The sequence below is a fragment of the Leopardus geoffroyi genome, chromosome A1 (assembly GCF_018350155.1).
Source record: "Leopardus geoffroyi isolate Oge1 chromosome A1, O.geoffroyi_Oge1_pat1.0, whole genome shotgun sequence".
Classification (NCBI taxonomy): Eukaryota; Metazoa; Chordata; class Mammalia; order Carnivora; family Felidae; genus Leopardus; species Leopardus geoffroyi.
Genome location: NC_059326.1, coordinates 197494549 through 197512609, shown reverse-complemented (window position 1 = coordinate 197512609; position 18061 = coordinate 197494549). Strand labels below are relative to the sequence as shown.

General features: G+C 49.4%; 1 protein-coding gene and 1 non-coding gene across 5 annotated transcripts in view; one reads left to right on the top strand and one right to left on the bottom strand.

Moving 5' to 3' along the window:
- Window positions 1-18061, bottom strand: part of SH3TC2 (SH3 domain and tetratricopeptide repeats 2) — an 87649-nt gene that overhangs the window by 47179 nt on the left and 22409 nt on the right. The window contains exon 1 of one of the 4 annotated variants that reach the window (XM_045437742.1): window positions 9785-11052. The exons of 1 other annotated variant lie outside the window; for it this stretch is intronic. Coding sequence is in view for 2 of the 3 variants with exons in the window: in XM_045437719.1 (XP_045293675.1) it covers window positions 2645-2696 (52 nt within the window). In the remaining variant the exon portion in view is untranslated. Of the gene's footprint in view, window positions 1-2644; window positions 2871-9784; window positions 11053-18061 lie in introns of those variants that run through there. 2 more of the 4 variants (XM_045437719.1, XM_045437725.1) reach the window with 2 other exon arrangements.
- LOC123581893 lies at window positions 5919-6022 on the top strand. Its single transcript, XR_006704074.1, has one exon. It is a non-coding gene; the product is annotated as a U6 spliceosomal RNA (small nuclear RNA).

The following is an 18061-nucleotide window of genomic DNA, read 5'->3' as shown; positions in this document are numbered from 1 at the left end:
CGAGGCATCGGTCCAGAGCTCAGTGCTACCAAGAGCTTTCTCCTTTCCTGCCTCCCTCACCCTGAGGACTGTTGGCCTTTGCTCTTTGCTCCCCCTTAAACAGCTGTAATGGCAGAAGCGGCCAGAAACAGGACGACTGTGGAGCCAGGAGTTAGGGACAAGGGTTGTGGGAATAGTCTTTTCTAGCGAACAAGAAAACAGCCCACAATTACTGAGGGGTTATCAGAACCCAGCCCCTGTACTTAACCCATGAGATGAGTTACCTGATTTAATCCTCACCAAAAATTCCATATGACAGGTAGTACCATTAGATCCAGGTTACAGATGGGAAACCAAGGTTTGAAGAGTGTAAGAGACTTGCCCAAAGTCACAGAACTACAGAGTCGCTCCAGGATGTGTCGCATACCTTGTTCCATGTCTCCAGGATAAATGGGGGGCCGAAAAGGCGATGTTTATATCAACAGTCCTCAGACCTACAACAGCCATATCATCCTCCCTAGGGAAAGTCCCCGACAAGCACAGAAAACAGTTTGGAAAATGGCACGAAAAGCCTCAATAAAGTACATAGCAGGTTGACTCTTGGTGAACTAGTGGATTCAGGACCCCAACCACTTACTGATGCCACAATTCAGGTGAAACAATAAAATAACTGGTCAATAAGGTCGTAAGAACTCTGAGGATGCTTTCTTCAGTGTCGGTTGGTTTGGGGCCACAGAACTCTTGTACCTGAAATCTTGGGCTGAGGACGGGGTGTCAGACAGAGGCAGAGCTGCTCCAGCTGAACCTGAGGGTCAGAGAGCAGGAGCAGAGCTCCCTAGGGCTCCTTTGCAGGCCGAGCCTACGACGCCTCATCTTATAGATGAGCAAACAAAGACCTAGAGAGAGAGCTTGGTACGTTAGGGTCATAGAAATGTAATTAATATGTGGTTAATTTCTTGTGCTTCATTAACCGTGTGCCAGGTCGGTTTAAGTGTTTCACACGTAGGCTTAATCCCTACCACAGCTCTATGGGGAATGCATAATTATATCATAAACCTATAGACAAGGAAACTGAAACAGAGAGGTTGAGTAAATTGCTAAGGCAAGTCAAAGAACCAAGATCAAACCCGGACGCTTTCGCCTCAAAGACCAGGCGATTAACCGTGATGATGCCTGCCCAGTTAAAGGTAGGCTGAGTCAGATGTGGATCACTGGCTTGCGGACCAGTGATCCTTCCTGTGGCCCCACACTCCGTTCACTGTCTGTTCCCATGGGGTACAATGGCAGCAGAACTTAGGGGAAGGATCCGAACAGTTTATAAACCTTAGAAGTCTGGAGAAACAAAATGTTTTCACAGCTAAAGATCATGTCTTTTGTGCTACGGGCATCATTTGGGAATTTGTTTGCCTTGGCTCGGGGTCCTCCTGGGCTCCCCTTCCAAGGAATCACGTGGTCTTCTGGAAGACATGGAATCCTAACAAGGGTTAGGAATGATTCCTTGGCATGGTGCTCTCTTATCTCCCAAGTAAGTCCTCCCTGACTCTGCCAGCTTCCCGCAAAGCTGCCACACATCCTGATAAATGCCATACCCCAGATGGCAGGGCCCCACCTTGGCCTTGCTCTGAAAAGAAGCAAGAAGCTTGCGTTAGGGTGACTTAACCACGCTGGTTGCCTGGGACTGTCCTGCTTTTAGCACTGACTGCATCCTGAGAAAGCCCTCGGGCCCAGGCAAACTGGGATGGTTGGTCACCTAATGTCAAGTCTCAGATGACTTGACAATTTCACAGACCAACAACTCTCCATGGTCTCAAGATGTACCAAGAAAGGGGGGGGGGGGAAGAAAGAGGGAAAGAAAGAAAGAAAGAAAGAAAGAAAGAAAGAAAGAAAGAAAGAAAAAGAAAGAATGGGAAAGAAAGAGAGGAAGAAAGAAAGAGAGAGAAAGAGAGAAAGAAAGAAAAAGAAAGAAAGAAATCAGGGGCACCTGGGTGGCTCAGTCAGTTAAGTGTTTGACTCTTGATTTCTCTTCAGATCATGAGCTCGAGTTTGTGAATTTGAGCCCCACATCGGGCTCTGCCATGACAGTGCAGAGCCTGCTTGGAATTCTCAATCTCTCTCTCTCTCTCTCTTTATCTATCTATCTCTGCCCCTCCCCCCAGTTCTCTCTCTCTCTCTCAAAGTGAATAAACAAACTTTAAAAAAATGTATCACTCTGTAATAGGTAGGAGGCAGGAAATTGCCTGTTTTTCTCAGGTAACAGCGACCCTGATGAAAATAGGGTTGTGGGACGGAGGCCAAATTTGTGACCACGCATGGGCCCCAGAGACTCGCTGCCTGAGGTTTCTTCCTGACCTAGGGAATCCTGGGAAGAAAGGACGGAAGGGGTTAGTCACACCCTGCAAGCGGCAGCCAAGAGCAGCTCTGGCTCCCCACAGAGCGAGCTCAAAGCCTCTCCCTTCAGGAAAAGTAGAAGCTTCCCAGGCTCAACTCCCTTCTCACAAAACCCGAACGGCAAATACTGAATGAGGGACGGAGCAGAGGGAGCCAGAAAGCACGGCCATCTCCCCGTCTTGGGAAAAGCAGCTTCCCCAACCCAGCAGATCCCTGAGCCTTCACTGGACCAACCACCTCAGCCAAGCCACGGGCCCGGGCCCCCCAGGAGACTCACCTGGACCCCAGGACAGACTCGGCTCCCCAGGAATACAGAAGCAGCCACCCATGTGTGCATCATCCTCCCCAGGCCAAGGCCCCTGGGAACACCAGCCAGAAGAGCTGGGAGGGGACAGCCTCCCGACGGTGTCCCTCCTCCCGCCTCCTCCCTGGCACACGAAGGACCAAACCCCAGTTCAGTGCACAAAGCAGCCTTTGATATCCAGCTGCAGCAGGAGGCCCAGGGAGGGTGGGAGGGGCAGCCCAGCCCTCAGGACCCATAGTCCTTGCTCTGTCAGGCCTCTGACCAGGGAGCAGAGCTCCTCCCTGCCTCTCTGCAGATTGCTCCATGCCTAGCAGGCTCTGGCACATTCCTCACATTCTAGGATTGAGATACACAGTTTGGTTCCTGTGGGGGCGGCCGGGGTGGGGGAGGAGGGCAGGGAGCATCCCAGGAATCAAGGCTGCTGTGGTTGTTTTCCCCCCCGACTGCCTTGGCCCTCACGGACTTGCCTGCCAATGAGCAAGTGATCCCCACCCGGCCTCTCTCTGCAAACACCTCCCTGAGCGATCTGGGCGACACGGGAGCTGTGGGCGCAGCGTCTCACCTCGGCCCCAGCAGCATCAGGGAGCCAACCCCTCATCGGGGGGCAGGGGGGTGCGTGCAGAACCCCAGCCCCTGCTCCTAAAGTCAGGAGGAGTCTGGGAAATCGCCTGATGGAGCCCAGCACCTTACAGACGAGAGGACAGAGGACCAGATATGGTAAGGTTACAGGTATGCACAAAAACCTGCTCCCACCAGGCCAGCCTCTTTTCCTTTGGGGACAAAGCAGAGTTTGCAGCCCGATACAGAATCAGATACAATACAGAAAACCTTCCATGACATCTTCCCAAGGAGGCCGAAAAAATATGGTTCAATGTCAACAAGATCGGCAGAGGCACGACTGACCTAACATCCAAGCCCAAGACTCGCTAATTACTTACTATTTTCTTAATGCCTAGCACAAAGTTCAGTGGTGAGTGACCATAAGAGGGAGGAGGTGCGGCCGAGAGGAGGCAGCATCCCAACCACTGGCGTGCGGGCTCCGTGCAGGCCGAGCGGGAGGTCAGCCTCATGAGCATTTTAAGGAGGGAGGTGGCCTGGCCGTGTTTATATTCTGGGAGGGGCACGGAGGTGACAGTGTGCAGGCTAGCCCGGGGGTCAGTCTCACTGGTGTGGTCACGAGTGTCTGTTGCACACACCAGCTCAGCCCCAGGTGGCAGGGTCGGGCTTCGGTTTCAATGCTGACTCGTCTTGACTCATAGTCAACTGACTTTGCCACGGACCAGCCACTCACCATATATTACCTCATTTAAATCCCGTAGCAGCCCCATAACGTAGGCACTACCAGCTCTCTTCCGTAAGTGAGGAAACTCATAAAGAGGGGTGGATAACTTGTCCAAAGCCCCACCATCTATGAAAGTCAGATTCAGGACTGGAGCCAGATCTAATCGATTCCACAGCTAAGGAGCTTCATTTCTCCAATACACGAGCTCCTTCCACAACTACAATGAAAAATGATTAGATGATCTGATAGGGAACCCTCAGAGCTTTCTGGCCACGATAGAAGAAGACCCAAGAGAAGAGGGCTGAGGCGGGGGCAGGGAGGCCAGAGGGACAGGGTCTCTCGGATCACAGTGCTACCGTGGGGCATGTTGTCTCTGTGCACATCTGTGTAAAGTATCCACTTCCCACAATGTCCCATGCCTTCTCCTTCATCAAAGCAGTGTTTTAGCATTTCAGCAGTGTTCTCTTGGGCCTAAGATAAAAGAACAAGAGTTTCTTTAGAAAGTTGTTGGGGCGCCTGGGTGGCGCAGTCGGTTAAGCGTCCGACTTCAGCCAGGTCACGATCTCGCGGTCCGTGAGTTCGAGCCCCGCGTCGGGCTCTGGGCTGATGGCTCAGAGCCTGGAGCCTGTTTCCGATTCTGTGTCTCCCTCTCTCTCTGCCCCTCCCCCGTTCATGCTCTGTCTCTCTCTGTCCCAAAAATAAATAAGCGTTGAAAAAAAATTTTTTTTAAAAAAAAAAAGAAAAAAAAGAAAGTTGTCACTCAAGGGGCGCCTGGGTGGCTCAGTCAGTTAAGCGTCTGACTTCAGCTCAGGTCGTGATCTCACGGTTTCTGAGTTTGAGCCCCGCATCGGGTTTTGTGCTGACAGCTCGGAGCCTGAAGCCTGCTTTGGATTCTGTGTCTCCCTCTCTCTGTTTCTCCCCTACTCGCACTCTGTTTCTCTCTCTCTCTCTCTCTCTCTCAAAAATAAAGATTAAAAAAAAAATTAAGAAAAAAAGAAAGCTGTCACTCAAACTTTGGGAGGTACATAAGAATCAGACAGTGAAAAGAAACCATGGTTTAACTTGCACATGATGACAAATGCTCAGACTTATCATTTCTCCTCGACTTGCCTACATGCCATTCTTACACAAGTGCAACAACAGTGATCAGAAATTGTAAATGACCAAGACAAACCAAAGGAAGCCCGTCTGTCCCAGATGACACCCTGTGGCAGGTAGCTGAGGCACACATTTTGGCAAGTCCATTCTGAAAAAAGTCATTGCTTCTCTTGAGATGCAAGAAACTAGTGGTCTTCTGTGTCTGGGTAACTCGAATGAACCTGAACAAAGGGCTTTCCAGACAGAGAAAGCAGCAGGTGCAAAGGCCCTGAGGCTGGAACATGGGTGGCAAGTGAAAGGAAAAGTCTGTGTGGTCGGAGTCCATGAGGCAGGGCAGGGTGTAGAGATGAGGTTAGAGAAAGCAGCTGGAGGCCAGATTGCACAGGACCTTGAAGGCCATCAAAGGACTTAAGCTTCTCCTGCCAGTGACATGGGAGACAATGGAGGATACTAAATAGAGGAGTCTCATGATGGACTTATGCTTTTAAAGGGTCACCCTGGCTTCTCCTTGAAAAACAGGCTAGAGCTGGGATTCCAGGTATGCAGCAATTATAACATCCAGGAGAGAGATCATGATGGCTTGAACCAGAGTGACAGGGTAAGAGAAGCTTAGGAATTAGACACGTATTTCAGAGTGAAGAGTACATTAACCAAGGTTCTCCGGAGAAGCAGAATCAATAAGGTATAAATATATCTGTGGTGCGAGAAAAGTCACTGCCCCATCTAAGAAGCCCCTGCTAGGCTCCAGGCAATGAGGAGTGAGGTGCCATGTTCCTCTGGCGTATGGCCAGACATTCTGATTTGTCATGGAAACCAGACATCGAGATTGTCAGGTGAAGTTCCCAAACTTTTTAATGGTCACAAACTAGGCTTGTTTCAGCAGCCCATGTACTAAAATTGGAAGGATACAGAGATTGGCATGGCCCCTATGCAAGGATGACACACAAATTCGTGTGTTTTGAGGATTGCGTGGGATTGTTGAATCATTATGTTGTTCACTGGAAACTGATATAACACTGTAAGTATTAAAAAAATTAGTGTTCCCAAACCAAGTCAGAAAATCTTCCAAAGCACCATGCATAGGCCAGTACTTTGGAGCAGACAAACATGGCTGCCAGCCAAATCCAACCCACGAGCAGCCAGTTGGACCCTTCTGAGGTAAAACTGAATTTGCTTCCCTCGGGAAACTTACAATCTAGTTGGGATAATAAGATATGCACTTGGGAACTACATAATTCAAGAGAAAAACCGAAAGACTGTGTCACGGGTGGTATTCTGCCCCCTCCAAAAAATGATATACTACAGACTTAACCTTACCACAGTGCCTCAGAATGTGGTTTTATTTCAAATTAGGATTGTTGTAGATATAATGATTTAAGTTGAGTTCATTCTGGAGTAGGGTCGGCCCCTAAGCCAATATGACTGGTGTCCTTATAAAAAGAACACCCCGTGAAGACATCACAAGCAGAAGCGTCTGCAACAACAAGGGGAGTAGAGTTACGCATCCACAAGCCCAGGACCGCCCGGGATTTGCCAACAAACCACCAGAGGCCAGAAAGAGGCAAGGGACGATTCTCCCTGCAGGCTTCAGAGGGGGCACAGCCACGCAGACCCCTTGATTTGGGACTTCCAGCCCTCAGAACTATGAGACGATAACATTTCTGTTGTGTTAAGCCACCCAGTTTGGGCAGCTTGTTAGGACAGCCTCCACTCCGGTGTGTTCGTACCTCTCAGAGGTCAGTTTGGGCATTCGCTTTGTGGTCAGAAGACCAAAGTTCGAATCCTGGCTCTGCCATTTTCAAGTTGTATGTTGTTTGGCATAGTCCCTCCTTTCTAAATAACAACGATAGTAATAGTTACATAGAGATCACAAAAAAGTTCTCCCTCATAAAACGGTTGTGAGGACTTAAAATGGGGTTTATAGGTGTTGGTTGTTTACTTGTGCAAATCTTGCACATGCACGTGTGTGTGCGTGATCACTGTTACGCTAGTGTTTGGCATGTTTTCCATGCGTCTAGACTTTGAGGAGGAAGAGGCATCGTTGGTGAGTAGAATGTGCCTATCAGCCGTGATAGAGACAAAAATCTCAGAGTTCCAATCAGAAAGTCTACAAGGAAATGCATCCAAGTGAAACTAGGTCTTGCTGTCTTCAGATCATCGGGAAGATTCCTTTCATTACCTCAGACAAAGGCATCCAGCCTAGTCACCCTTGCTGTATTTCTCTCCTTACTCCTTGACTTGCCGACATTTTTGATAGACACGAATTTTGCAAGCAGTTTACTTAAGAAAGAAGAATGAAATCCCACGGTCAACCGTTTTCGTCATTATGATATTTGGCCTTTGTGATCTAGCGAATCTGTTGCAAGCAAAAGGACGGGCACCTGGGTGACTGGGTCGGTGAAGCCCCCGACTCTTGATTTTGACTCAGGGCGTGATTTCACAGTCGTGAGATCAAGCCCCAGTCAGGCTCCAAGCTGAGTGTGGAGCCTGCTTGAGATTCTCTCTCCTTCTCTCTCTGCCCCTCCCCAGCTTATGCTTGAGCACACGCACATGTGTGCATGTGCTCTCTCTGTGTCAAGAAAAAAATTAAAATTAAAAAAAAGGAAATGTGTGTCTCTTTCCTTTTCTAGGTGTTTTGTTTTGGGTTTGGGGTTTTGTTTTAGAGAGGGTGTGTGCATGCATGAGCAGAGGAGAGGCAGAGAGAGAGAGAGAGAGAGAGAGAGAGCCAAGCAGGCTCCATGCTGTCAGTGTAGATCCCGATGTGGGGCTTGATCCCACAAATGGTGAGATCATGACCTGAGCTGAAATCAAGAGCCAGACCCTTAATGGACTGAGCCACCCAGGTACCCATCTAGGTGTTTTCATTGATAAATTTCATTGGGTGACCTTGGAAAAGTCAGCCATTTTCCCTTTGGTGCTTTCCTTGCGTTCCTTATGTAATGTTGCTTTGGGTCCCCACCCATTCAGGTCTTGTTCCCGTGATGACTTTGTTCAAGTTCCTTTGGAAGTGGAGTCCCCAGATCTCCAGCCAGCTGTCTAGGACAGCTGCGTATTCTGTACACAGCTCTGAGGCCCTGTCCCCTCCTTTGTTTCATGTATTGTACTTCTGTTAATAGAACCCAAGCTTACATCAGCCAAAAGGAGTCATAAGGGTAGCTCATATTCTATCCATTTAGAGAGATTTATCAAAATTCAGATGCCTAGATCTTACCCAGCCCTAGTGAATCAGAATCTCTGACTAGACCCATTCCAGGTAATTCTGATGTGCATTCAGATGTCAGCAAATAATTCTCCAGGGGTTTCTTTTGCAGGGATAAGGGACAGGCCCAGGTGTAGATTTCAGGGATCTAAATGTCCCCTCAGGTCTCCTCTTCATCTCTGATATACACCAAAGTTAATTAAAAGCCTTAACCACAAGGGGGCAGCACATGCAGGAAGTCTAGCTCTTCCAATGAAAAGACTGCGAGAGGGTCCCTTTCATCTGCAAGCTTCAGCATCCATAAATAACCAAAAAAAAAAAAAAAAATGACTTACAGTTGTTCAGGGGTTCCCTATTGATTAAATCCTCAATCTTAATAACGCAGGAGTTGGACGCGCCATTTTATAAGCAACGAAAGGGTTGTGTGAGCGAAGTCAGGTGACTTCTCCAAGGTCTTGCAGCTAGCAATTGATAGAGATGGCTTTTCTCAAACATTCCAGCCAGCAGCAGGACATACTGGAGGCTTCACCACTTAAGACAGCCTAGGGGCGCCTGGGTGGCGCAGTCGGTTAAGCGTCCGACTTCAGCCAGGTCACGATCTCGCGGTCCGTGAGTTCGAGCCCCACGTCAGGCTCTGGGCTGATGGCTCAGAGCCTGGAGCCTGTTTCCGATTCTGTGTCTCCCTCTCTCTCTGCCCCTCCCCCGTTCATGCTCTGTCTCTCTCTGTCCCAAAAATAAATAAACGTTGAAAAAAAAAATTAAAAAAAAAAAAAAAAAGACAGCCGGGAGGATATAAACCAGAAACGTATCCACAGCATCCCAACCCCCAACCCCATCCTCAAGCAACATCTGTGCAGTAATAAAGATCAGGATAATCTTAACCTCCACAGAACCACATATGCCCAGAGGTTGAGCAAACAAGCAAAACTAATTTATCATACGTGCACTTCACTTAAAAGGTTTCAACAATACGTGAACATCCAGGGAAAGCAGGAAAGGAAACCATTTACGTACAATGGACCAGGGCTTCTCAAACTGGAATATGGACATTAATGATCTGGCATCTGGGAAGAATAACGCCCCCCAAAGATGTCTTAGTCCCCAGAACCTGTGACTATGTTACCTTACGTGGCTAGAGGGACTTGGTGGATAGGTTTAAGTTAAGGAATTTGAGAAAGGGACGTTGTTTGGGTTGACCAGATGTAATCACGAGGGAAGTAGGAAGGTCAGACTCTGAAGAAGATGTGACAAGAAACCCAGAAGCCAGAGGTCAGAATCAGAGAAAGCAATTTAAAGATACTGCTACCATGCTGGTTGTAGATGGAAGATGGGGCCATGAGACAGGGAATGTGGGAAGCCAAAAGACATGGGACGGATTCTCCCCTAGAACTTCCAAGAGGAACACGGCCCTGATTTTAGCCCGGGGAGACCGGCTTCGGACTTCCGACCTCCAGAACTCTGAGACTAGAAAGCTGTGTTATTTGAAGCCCCTAAGTTCGTCATTTGTTACAGCAGCCAGAGGAAACGAAAACACCTGGGAACTGGCAAGATGCAGGTCCTGATCCTGGGTCCACGAAGGGGTGAGAAGTTCCAGTGGGGCTTGCCTGTGGTGCCTGTGTGCTGCTCCTTGGACCACACTTGGAGAGTCGAGGCCGTCAGAACTCCCCCGCAGCTGGTCCTTCAAAGTCTGGAGACTTCAGTTAGCACGGGATGGGAGCACGACCCCACGGACCCCTCAGTTCCTCACCTTTGACTCCCCAGGCGTCTGCCCATCTATTCCTTTTATTCCTATTTCTCCCCCCTGTTTATTTACTTTGGAGATTGTAGTCCTAAATCGGAGTGTTCACGTTCCTGCTGCCCCCTTCCCACCATGCAACACGGTGCCTGGCATGGGATAGGCACTCTTAAGTGAATGAGTGAATGAATGAATGAACGGATGAACTAAAAAATCATGGAAACTCTTAGTTGTTTTCCAAACAGCTGCCTGACCGAATCTCTCGCAACTTGTATTTGCACAACTGAGTTTGTTTTAAGCTATGTAATCCAAACGTAGCTTGGACTGAACCCAGGAGCTTAATTTTCTCAGGCTGGGCTCTATGTTCCAAGCAGATGAAACCAATCTGCACATCGATTTTTCCTCCCCCAATCTGAAAAGCCTGCTGCAGCAGGTCAGTGCCCAAGAGGCAGACTCTGAGAAGAAGATTCGCAGGCAGGAAGCGTATGGCGTTCTGCTCACAGGATCCCTGGGGTGGGGGGGGGGGGGGGGTTGTGGAAAAACAGGACCAGGCAGAGGATGGAGTGGCCTGCGAAGCACACGCAACAGAGTCCTCGGCGGGTTCCTACAGGGAGCTCGGGAGTAGGCAGGCCCTGCAGAGTCTTCCTGGGACAAGGGTACCTGATAATGACTAGTCACTGGACCGGCTACATCCTCGTAATGGCCGGTCATTGAGGGCAGGCTGACCCGGGGCGTGGGGAGGGAGGGTATGAACTGGAGAAGGCACTCTTCTGTTCTAGGCAAGCTCCAGAGAGGGACTCAGCTGAGAGCTGTCAACCACGAAAGCCACCAGCCACTGGGAGACAGAGTGGGCCAGTCGTGATAGGTGGGGATCCAGGCAGACTCCACAACATGCAGCACACATGCCTTCTGTTTCCTCAGGCACTGGGGGGAAAGCAGTCATTTAATCAAACTAAGCCCAGAATAGAGCTCTGCGTCACACCAATAGGACTAGAGAGGAGTAGACTAAAGATGCAGAAGGAAGAAGAACACTGATGTAGAAGAGTCCAGAAGGGGGGGACGCCTGGGTGGCTCAGTCAGTGAAGCAACCGACCTCGGCTCAGGTCCTGATCTCACAGTTCATGGGTTCGAGCCAGGCTTTGTGCTGACAGCTCGGAGCCTGGAGCCTGCTTCCAATTCTGTGTCTCCCTCTTCTCTGCCCCTCTCCCACCTGCACTCTGTCTCTCTCTCAAAAATAAATAAAACATTTAAAACTTTAAAGAAAAAAAAAAAAAAAGAGTCCAGAAGGAGGAGAACTGGGATGGCCTTGAGAGTGTGCACGGCGTTCCTCTGAGGTGGGATGAGAGTACGGAGGAATGAGCTGTGCATTTGGAGTAGCCCGTGGGTGAAGGGCACAGTATAACCAGGGAGGAGGAGAATAAAGGGGCCCACGGGGGTAGCATAGTGAGACGCTGATTGCCAAGGAATGAGAGGGCTGCTGGGCCCAGTGAGGGGCAGGCGGGGCGGCTGTTAAAAGTCTGCAGGGGCCCAGTCATGACAGTGTATGTCTCTCTTCCAGGAGCCTCAGGACAGAGCAGGGACAGCACACGACAGTTCAGAGCCGGCAAAGCAGGGGTGTCGGGGGCCGGTGAGATGGTCACTGAAATGGGCCACCTTGGAGTCAGGCTGGATGAGGAGGCCAAGGGGGATGCAAGGAGATAAGAAATCCCCAAGTCCCGAGGTCATACGGAGAAAATCCAGCAGCTTGGGGCGATTTCAGGGAGCGGGAAAGTGAAAAGGCGGAGGCTGCAGCGGAGAATTTCAGAGATGGCGTTTATAGTGGTGGAGGGTGAAACGGAGCCCATGTAGACGGTGGTGAGAAAAGTACTGATCCGCAGGAAGGCCACCTATTCAGTTTGAAACGGTGTCATCACGGTGACAGTCCTATACATCTGGAAAAGTCGACACCACCTTCAAACCACTTTGCCCCTAACCAAAGCCCAGCGCCCTCCCTGAAGGCAACCACAGGCCCTTTGCAGTATCCCATGAACTTTGGCTCTACATCCTAGACATGTGTATATGCGATCCCATTTCTGTAAGGAAGATTATATACACACATATGATCCTATATAGGATCATATTATATACATGATCGTATATACTCATTTGCTCACTGCTTCTCTCTCTGCCCGGGACTTAGCCCACGTTGTGAGAATGACATCTCTTGACCTGGCCTGTTGCACTTGACTTGTGACTGTAGCTTTGGGTTAAAAAGATTGGAACTCTCGGGGCACCTGGGTGGCTCAGCCGGTTAAGCATCCAACTTTGGCTCAGGTCATGATCTCACAGTCTGTGAGTTCGAGCCCCACATTGGGCTCTGTGCTGACAGCCCAGGGCCTGGAGCCGGCTTCGGATTCCGTGTCTCCCTCTCTCTCTGCCCCTCCCGCACTCACACTCTGTCTCTCTATCTCTCAAAAATGAACGTTTAAAAAGATTAAAAAAACGGGGCACCTGGGTAGCTCAGTCGATTAAGCGTCCAACTTCGGCTCAGGTCACGATCTCGCAGTTTGTGAGTTCGAGCCCCGCCTTGGGCTCTGTGCTGACAGTCCAGAGCCTGGAGCCTGCCTCGGATTCTGTGTCTCCCCCTCTCTCTGCCCCTCCCCCGCTCATGTTCTGTGTGTGTGTGTGTGTCTCTCTCTCTCCTTCAAAAATACATAAACGTTAAAAAGAAATTGTAACTCTTGTGGAAGAGACTTTGTGAGGACAGCCCTGGCAGCAGCCTGTGAAAGGTGAGGCCACAGCCATGGGTAAAGCCTGCCCCGAAAGGGTTCCTCTTTCCTCTCACTAGAGGCAGAGCAACTGAGTCCCATTGGCTGAGCCACGTGGATTTCTAACATTTTCCTGTTTCTAGGTGAGAGTTTTTAGTCTCGCTTCCTGGAATCGAAACAAAGTTCAAAACAAATTTCGAAACAAAGGGATCCTCTGCTTCCCCAGATCTCGATTCCATTCCCTGAGAGGAACGAGCCAAGGTACTTCTCCTCTGACGACTTTCCCAGCAGAGCCCCGTGGCTTCCTCCTGCACCTTCCTGGTGGCCACCAATTGTTGTGAACATCCTCATGGGTGTAGATTTTTATTTCTATTAACCCTTTTCTTCATGTCCTCATGATTACGCAGAGAGAAGAAGACTGTTTTCCCAATAGAAGTTATTCGAGACTTTTCGACGGTCTCTCCTAAAAGCCGAGTCCATCGGCACCCAGCTGGGCAAGGTGAAAAGGATTCTAGACACATTCAAGCCTGATGCTGCCTCTGCTCAGCCTCTCAGCAGATGGTTCGAGGGCGGGGTGCATCCGCTGTCAAGTGGGAAGGTCACTCCTACCTCCAGGGCTTGACAAAGCGGTTGCGAGGAGAAAATTAGAAAGATCCTTGGAAGCGTTGTGTTAATTGTGAGGTGCTGGGAAGCACGGAATGTGTTTCTTTAAACTGAGTCCACACAACTGGAGGGAGATTAATCGCAGCCTGGAATAAAGGGAAAGGAAACAGAAGCACGTCGCCTTCAAATGTGAAGTCACGCTGCTTTGAAAGCACTTGCATTCAGACCCTCACAAGACTGTGAAATGAAGAGGCAGGCTTAAATTCTTACTGCCTTTGCAAGAGAAGGCATGGAGACGGGGCAGGAAAGCCTGAAGCCTGTTCTCCTGGTCTTTATCTGAGTACTTCCCCGCAAGGAGATGGAAACAGGGACACAGGCCAGCCTCATTTAGCATCGTTGTAATTGGCCCAGAGGAAGGACCACACCCTGAAATCCTCGTGGCAACAGAGCTCACCCCACATTCCCAGGCAGGGAAACGCTGTCAGGAACAAACTGTGGGAAGGTCCAGCAGGCCTGCGTGAGAAGAGAGAGGATGGGCTTGTCGTATGGGTAGATGTAGGTGAATGATGATAACGGCAGTGAAAGTACATGGACCGCTTCATATGGACGCACTACACCTAGTATTTTAACGGATTTACTCATTTAACACACACAACCACCCAGACAGGTAGGTGCCGTCATTATCGCCATCTCAAGATGAAGAATTTGAAGGTCTGGGAAGCTGAGTAAATTTCCAAAGGTCACAGAGCTGGCAAGTGGTAGAGTTGGGACTCCGATCCCAGCAGACTGAATCCAGAGCCAGGCTGTTGACCGGGCACCACTGAGTTTGCCTAGTTTTTGCGTTTGGCAAAGAATAAGGCAATCTGCATTTACAGAACCCCAGAGTGGAAGCGATCCTGAGCATCAGTTGAGTGTTTCATTCGAAAGATACCGATCAAGCACGGATTACGAGCAGGCTCGCATCCAGGTTGGGGGGGGCGGGGCGCGGGGGGAGTAGCACAGTGGTACAGTGAACAGACAGGGTATATTCCTTCATGGAGCTAGCGAACTTTCCATTGGAGGAGAGAGAGAACAAGCAACAAATCAACTGGCAATGGAAGTGGAAGGGGGTAGGTAAAGCGGCAGAAAATGCAGGCACATAAGCTAATGGGCTTGAAAAAATCCCTCATATCCCCAACTTGTCCAGTGACCACCTTCTACACTTGAGGAAGGCGTTGCTCAAGACTCTACCATACCACGCCCCTCCCAATGATGGGTTTATTTTCCTATCATTGTCAAACACCCCCCTTGTTGGTCCCAGGACACAAAGGACACTTCCATCCCTGCATTACACCCCAAGACCCAGGAAGAAACCCAGGCACGGCTCAGCCTGGACATGCACGGGCGTGTCCAGTAGGTGGCAGCAGCTAGCAGCCGTGCCCCCAGACCCGGACACCCACCCAGGGCAGCCGCCCAGTGGGCCTGCACCGGGGAGGTCGAACTCCCCTATTTCATTTTGCTCATCTTGGAATACAAGACGCTAGAAGAGGACCGGGATTCATGAACCAGTCGCAGGGGCTCAGGCAGGGGCCTTTGGCTCCTGACACTGGCAAAAAGATGGATCCTGAGGCCTGTCACTGTTTCCTGAGCCTGGGCAGGACACACTGCCCTGCAGAGCCCCGGCCCTGGGTGCTGCCCCTGCCCTGCCTCTCTGTGCTCCACGCCCTGTTTGGGCTCTCCAGCCGTGGGCGTAGTCCCGGGTGTACGTGAGCTGGGGCTTCAGCCCTGCTCCTACCAGGCATTTGGGTCTGAGGGAGCTGCAGGACGGGGTGCTCGTGCCCTCCCATCCTCCCCACTACCCTCTGCTCCTTCCTGCTCTGACCAGGGCCTACTGGTCCACTTGCTTTCAAAGCCAGAGTCTACAGCCCAGACTCAGAGGGGATGGCAGAAGGAGAGACGGCACCTGACCATACAGAACTGGACTGCCTTTTCACCCCCCAGGTGATAAGTGAGGTTGGAAGATTGGAGTTCTTTTTTTTTTTTTTTTTTTTTTTTTAAATTTTTTTTTTTCAACGTTTTTATTTATTTTTGGGACAGAGAGAGACAGAGCATGAACGGGGGAGGGGCAGAGAGAGAGGGAGACACAGAATCGGAAACAGGCTCCAGGCTCTGAGCCATCAGCCCAGAGCCCGACGCAGGGCTGGAACTCACGGACCGCGAGATCGTGACCTGGCTGAAGTCGGACGCTTAACCGACTGCGCCACCCAGGCGCCCCAAGAAGATTGGAGTTCTTAAAGGCAAATGGGGTGAAAAAAAAATGAAATGAAAAGTGTTTAAGTTGGAAACTATCCCCACTTTAAAGGGACATGAGGGGCGCCTGGGTGGCGCAGTCGGTTAAGCGGCCGACTTCGGCTCAGGTCATGATCTCGCGGTCTGTGAGTTCGAGCCCCACGTCGGGCTCTGTGCTGACAGCTCAGAGCCTGGAGTCTGTTTCGGATTCTGTGTCTCCCTCTCTCTGACCCTCCCCCGTTCATGCTGTGTCTCTCTCTGTCTCAAAAATAAATAAACATTAAAAAAAATTTAAAAAAAAAAGAAAACAAAGGGTAAAGTTGTCAATTTTACACTTCTTGATTTCAAAACTTACTATAAAGGAATGGTAATCAAACAGTGCAGTACTGATATAAGGATAGATCATTGCAATAGAATTGAGAGTCCGGAAATAAACCCACGTCAATTGATTTTCCACAAGGCCCCCAAATCAATGAAGGAAAAAATAGTCTTTCAACAAATGGTGCTGGGAGAACTGCATGGCCACATGCAGAAGAATGAAGTTGGATCCTTACCTCGCACTATTACACAAATCAACTCACGGTAATGGAAATGTAGTATTGCCTTTAACTAATGAGGTTCTGATTCATTTTGGTAATGAGGCAGCTAGAGACCTTCTGAAGAAAGTGTCAAATTTTGGCCCTTAAAGCAACTGGAGGAGAAAGAGCCCACACTTTCCCTGCTGCCCTGTCTTGGGCATAAAATATATAATATCCCTCAACTGGCTCTGGGCATCCTCTCTCAAATATCAGAATGCCCAAGTTGCTGCTGAGACTGTGCTGTGAGCTCCAGGGTAAGCTAAGGTGGTCACCAACCTCCCTGGCTGAGCAAAAATCATCACAGCCTTCTTTTACTGAGGGACCCCTCAACCACATTATATTCTCAAACCTCGGTAGAGTGAAGAGGCTGGGCAGGCCTGGCTTATTATTCTCCCTGCTTCCACAAAATATAAGACGACATGCTCTACATAGCCCTGGATTTTTTTGTACCAACTGTATCAATCTACTATTTTCTAAGTCATCAACTCAGTTATAACCACAGCTCCAAATCCATGGGTAGGACTGGAACAACACTATTCGTACTTTAAAAAGACCCTATTGATCTTGCGGAGCTTGGGCTTTCAGAAGATACTAGGGATGTCCAGTCAGCTGGCAGGCAGATGATATAGCAATGTGAGTAGCTAGAGAGAAACAGGCCCACTCCAATTTTCTGTCACTTTCCTAAACCTACAGAGACCATCTCACTCCGTCACTGAAAATGAATTCAGGCCCAAGGAGGGTGGGGGGGAGCAGGACATCCATGCAAGGCCTCAGCCCTGCCACTTTTGCACTTCCCCCTGGGATGTGGTAGGAGGCCATCAACCCTCATTCTTCATGGCTGAATCCTGGCTCATAATCTCATTTGATTCATAATACGATCATGCTCCCAAGTAAGTTGAGCCATCAGCAGCTCATCCGTGCAGAGCTGGCCTGAACAATTGCCGAGTAGGTTGAGTCGAGACGAAAAATGCCCCTCCTCATACCTGTTGCTCTTAAGAGACAAAGCAAAGCCCTTTCCTTAATCCCATCCTTTGTGAGACTACATCGTCCCCACTTCCATAGGAAGTGTTGAAGAGGTTACCATAAATGTAAAGGTTAAAGAGGATCCATGGGATACAATTTCTTTACAGTTGGGCCATTTCAGCAAAAAGTCTAGGGGCAGGAGACACAACGTTGACGAACCATGAAGCAAGGCTGACTCTAGTCCGAAGGAAGCTTGTACAACTGTTACAACAAGCTCATTGTGAGTCATTAAGAAAAGCTAAGAATTGCTATGGGATGGGAAGTGGGGCTGGAGGAATGTCAGGGGGCTGGAGGAAAATAATCATAAACAATAGAGAACTTTATGCCCACCCCGGCAGGCATAAGCCAAGCTTGGCTAAAACTAACTTTGCTAGCCAAACTTGGCTCAAATTAACTTTCCTGCTGGTAGAATTAGCATAGAGGTAAAGAATTTTTCAAACCAGAAGTTCTTTTAGAAAATACCCAGTCTAGAGTGTATCTATATAGTTTTTAAAGCCTCATCTAGATTTTAAAAGGACATTATTTTTTTTTTTTTTAGTTCAGAATCATTGTTTTTTTTTTTTTTTAACATTTATTTATTTTTGAGACAGAGAGAGACAGAGCATGAACGGGGGAGGGTCAGAGAGAGGGAGACACAGAATCTGAAACAGGCTCCAGGCTCTGAGCTGTCAGCACAGAGCCTGACGCGGGGCTCGAACCCACGGACCGCGAGATCGTGACCTGAGCTGAAGTCGGCTGCTTAACCGACTGCGCCACCCAGGCGCCCCCAGAATCATTGTTTTAAAAAGAAATGTAACTTGGAGCTCCATAATCAACAACAAAGAAAATCTTTATGAATCTTATTTAGCCTCACAACA